We start from the raw sequence: 4,181 nt of genomic DNA, 5'->3' as shown, positions 1-4,181 counted from the left end.
GTCGGAATCCCTGGTGTTGCGCCGCACTACACTCGTTCACCAACAACCTTCACGTGGCTTTCATCTCCTACTGGTTCGACAACCTTGGTTTCATACTGAGGGAAACTTGCTGCTATACGCATCACACCTTCCACTTGGGGTTCCCAACGGACGTGTGCTTCACGCGTTATCAACACGCACTGGACATATGCCAAACCGATTTTAAGTTCTCTGAAACTCTTGATATTTTTAACTGCAGACTGAAGAAGTTCGGATGACTATAGCCTGAAGGCTCGTGACTTTAATTTTGAATAAATACACTTCTACCAAGGTGGGAAGAACAAATGTGCACGTTTAAACCCTCTGTTTGATAACCGCTTTGCTTTCTTTTCTGGTAATCAACACTTGCATGTTTTTATCCAACTAACACATGGATATTGACAGTTTTCATTTGATAATTACAAACATCCCTAATTATAAACACATGGAGTAGCTAATTTAAGCACCATCACTTATTATTTAGTCATATGTAGACTTTAATAGGATTAACCTTTTCTCTACTCTATGTTGCCATTGTTTATTTAGTAATAGAATTGATGCTTGCAAACTAATTACTAATTTAAATATCATTTTCTAAACTAATCCTCCTTTGATTCCTTTTGTAAGCTTTGTGCATGTATCACACACAAACATCATAATGTGTCCTTGAGTACAATTTTTTTTTTGAAACTGAGTACAATAATTTTGGTCACTATATTCCACTTCAGCATTAAATATTTAAGTTTACTTGTAGGTTACTGAGCCTTGGTGTTTGATGTATTTTGGGAAGTGAAAATGCAAGGCATCTTTCCAGGTAACTTTTTCTTTGTTCCATCAATAAATTAAGCATTTTGATTTTCATTACTATTTCTTCTGTAGGTATACATTGTATTTTATTATGTCATATGTATTATCTATGTTAGAAACTATAAAAATTTCACTTGAAACCCCACTTGTAACTGAAAAAAAACTTAATCGTAACTTGAGTTACAACTTACATGCACGAATGTATAACTAGATAGAGTATTATTAGTTCTCAGCTACTAAGAACTAGCAAAACCGATAAATAAATGTGTTTATTGATGGAGCTACGTGGAATCTGTATGCGATATATAGCTTTTGTATTTTCCGGCCAAGGACGACGATTGGAGCCAGATTGATCTCCTCTCATCCATTTCTACAAATTCTGTGCGGTGAGACATCCAGGGCGCGTTTGATAGGCTGGGTGTCCCTTGACTCGCATTGGGCCAGCAGATTTCGCCCGTTTGGTTGCTTGGAAGGCCTCCATGTTGTACACGCAGACCTATCGGCATGGGTACACGTAGCGCGGCCGTCGCCGCTCTATAGGCCGTCGGGATTCCTTTGGCGGATCCTGAGACGGGGATTTTCCAGCCCTGCGTAGGGTTTTCTTCGGCAAGGCGGCGGCAATGGCAGCGTGTGCAGCAGGCTCTAGCAGGGAGATGGAGCCTCCATCAGGGTTCGCCTCCACATCGATGCACTCGCCGATGCCATGTCACTACAAGAAATGTGTTAACTAGTGACCTTGTTACTATGACCATAGATAAATTAGTCATAACTCTATGACCATTTCACAACAATTGGTCGTAAGGCGTTTGGGAGGGTCTAAATCCTAATTGATTACGACCATCTTAGTTAGTAAGGTCATAATTTTCTTACGTGAAATGGTCATAGAGAAGATGAAACAGTTCACGACCTTATATTTAGCTTGTTAAGACCAATTTAAATGGTCGTAACTGCTAGCCCGTGATGCCTTAAAATGACTGTCCAACCAACTCCGCAATGTCGTTGATGTGTTGTGTTTACGTGGCAACTTCCGCTTACATGTCTTGGTAGCGCCAGGTTTAAATATACATCTAATGGGTGGAACCCACACATTAGCTATTGATCAAGAGGCCCAACTAGGCAGCCAATCAAGTGACGTGTGGGCTACATGGGGCCTACCTGTCACGTGGGCCCACTAAACTGGCAGGACGGTCCCACCCGCACACAGGCCCACCAAACTGAGACATGTCCGTTCATGGGAAATAATTGAGGGAAAAAGTTGGCCCAGTGGGTCGAACCCACGACTTTCAACCAATTCGAGCGGGTCTTCTATATTGCAGACCACAGACCAACACTACACGGCGATTTGCACAAAAATAACCCAAAAGTGGAAGAAAAGCACAGACTGACCCTCCGTTGAAACTATTTCACCCATCTAACCCTTTTGTGTGGCGCCCCTCTCATCAGCGCCACACTTGCCAGTGTGGCGCCCCTCCTGCCGGCGCCACTCTCCCAGCCGACGTGGCGCCCTCGACACTGAGCTGGTCCGCCGATCCGACGTGGCAGCATGTGTGGCGCCCCTCCCATCGGCGCCACACAAGCCAACTTATATCAAGTTTTCGGTCGAAAACATCCAGGGGCTTCAGACGTCTGGGACTTAGCCGTTTTGGCGAGCCTCTATGTGTGGCACCGATGCCACGGGCGCCACACTTGCATGTGTGGCGCCGATGCCACGGGCACCACACATCCACTTAAGTGTGGCGCCCGCGCCCGCCCCCAGCCCGACCCTCTCTTTCTCTTCTTTCTCTCCTCTGTTTCTCTCCTTCAACTGCCGCCGCCGGCCGCCTCTCCTCCGCCCCCACCAAATCCTCCACGGATTGGACAGATCTGGCCAGCCAAATCCATCCCCATACAATCCTCAAGGTATTCCCCTTCGTTCCCCTTCGATTCATCCAAGATTTGCTCCGGTTTAATTCGATTTACCCGTTTTGCGTAGATTGGAAATGTTGGTTGTTGGAATCTATATTGATGTGTATGTATTGAAATTGATAGCCTCATTGTATGCATGTGTTTGAACCATAGATTTGTTGGAACCATAGATGTTAAATTTTGCTAGATTTGTACATGAACCCTAGACATGGAAACTAGATTTGAAATGGCTATGTATGTGTTGAAATGGGTATGTAAGTGTTGAATGTGTATGTGTAGGAACCCTAGATATGTATGTATCCTAGATTTGTGGAGGAACCCTAGGCATCAAATTTCATGAATGTGTATGTGAAGGAATAACTCATATGGTGTTCTATCCCTAGATATGAATGTATATTTATGTATTTGATGTATTTGTGATGGCTTATTTGGATATATTCTCATGTATGTGTTGCTCATAATATGGTGTATTTGTGTAAACATGTAGGATGGTGTGGCTCCTAGATCAAGAGTATGACAGGGATCACCGGGCTGTTCATATGACGGAGAGGACAACGGATCTTCACCCTTTGAAGATTCGTTACCATGGCACAGTGGATATACCGTATGACGAGAGGTACACGGAGTTCATCGAGCCTACCGGTCTTCTCCCGTTCATATCCCTTGTAAGCCGTGGGGGGCCGAACATGAACGCCGCGGCACTCACCGCTCTTGTCGACCGGTGGAGGCCGGAGACGCACACCTTCCACTTGAGGGCCGACGAGATGGCCCCTACTCTCCAGGATGTTTCCATGATCCTTGGACTACCTATTCAGGGCGAGCCACTGTGTATGAACACAGCTTCTGATGGGTGGCGCCAGCAGATGGAGGCACTTATTGGCATGGCTCCTCCGGCGCCAGCAAATCCAAAGGAGAGGGCTCCCGCCGGCGCATCTTTTTCTTGGATCAGGACTAACTTTGGAGAATGCCCGGAAGGGGCCAACAAGGACACTCGCAGGACATACACCCGCGTGTACTTGTGGTACATGATTTCGAGGACTCTCTTTCCTGACAGTGGGGGGAAGCTGGCCCATTGGTGTTGGCTGAAGGCGCTTACGGTGTTGGAGCACCGGTGGAGTTGGGGAACAGCGGCACTTGCCTACCTCTACCGGCAGGTGATGATTTGTTCTATGTACTATTTTCCTATAGTAGTGGAGTTGGGGAACAGCGGCACAAAGTACTAACCAAATGTCTTATGTACGCAGTTGGACGAAGCTTGTCGCAGGACTGGGAGCAGGACTGGGAGCGGCGGTATTGGTGGATGCATGCTCCTACTTTCCGTATGGAGCTGAACTTCGTGGTAATGAATTCTCTCACTAAATAGTACATCATCTAGATTGCCATGTGCTCGCTTAAATTGTGTATGATATGTTTGTCACAGCGGTCGGAGATCTAAAAAACAGCTAACGAGT

At 45.9% G+C, this 4,181-nt stretch overlaps 1 protein-coding gene across 1 annotated transcript; it reads left to right on the top strand.

Moving 5' to 3' along the window:
• Positions 1-2,850: 2,850 nt before the first annotated feature.
• On the top strand, positions 2,851-3,953 carry LOC127333152 (protein MAIN-LIKE 1-like). Its single transcript, XM_051359511.2, has one exon. The coding sequence runs from the start codon at positions 3,219-3,221 to the stop codon at positions 3,951-3,953; it is 735 nt and encodes a 244-aa protein (XP_051215471.2). The 5' UTR covers positions 2,851-3,218.
• Positions 3,954-4,181: the final 228 nt, after the last annotated feature.

The sequence above is a fragment of the Lolium perenne genome, chromosome 1, assembly GCF_019359855.2.
Source record: "Lolium perenne isolate Kyuss_39 chromosome 1, Kyuss_2.0, whole genome shotgun sequence".
Lineage (NCBI taxonomy): Eukaryota > Viridiplantae > Streptophyta > Magnoliopsida > Poales > Poaceae > Lolium > Lolium perenne.
The sequence above is the reverse complement of the archived record's forward strand: the minus strand, read 5'-3'. Positions and strand labels throughout refer to the sequence as shown.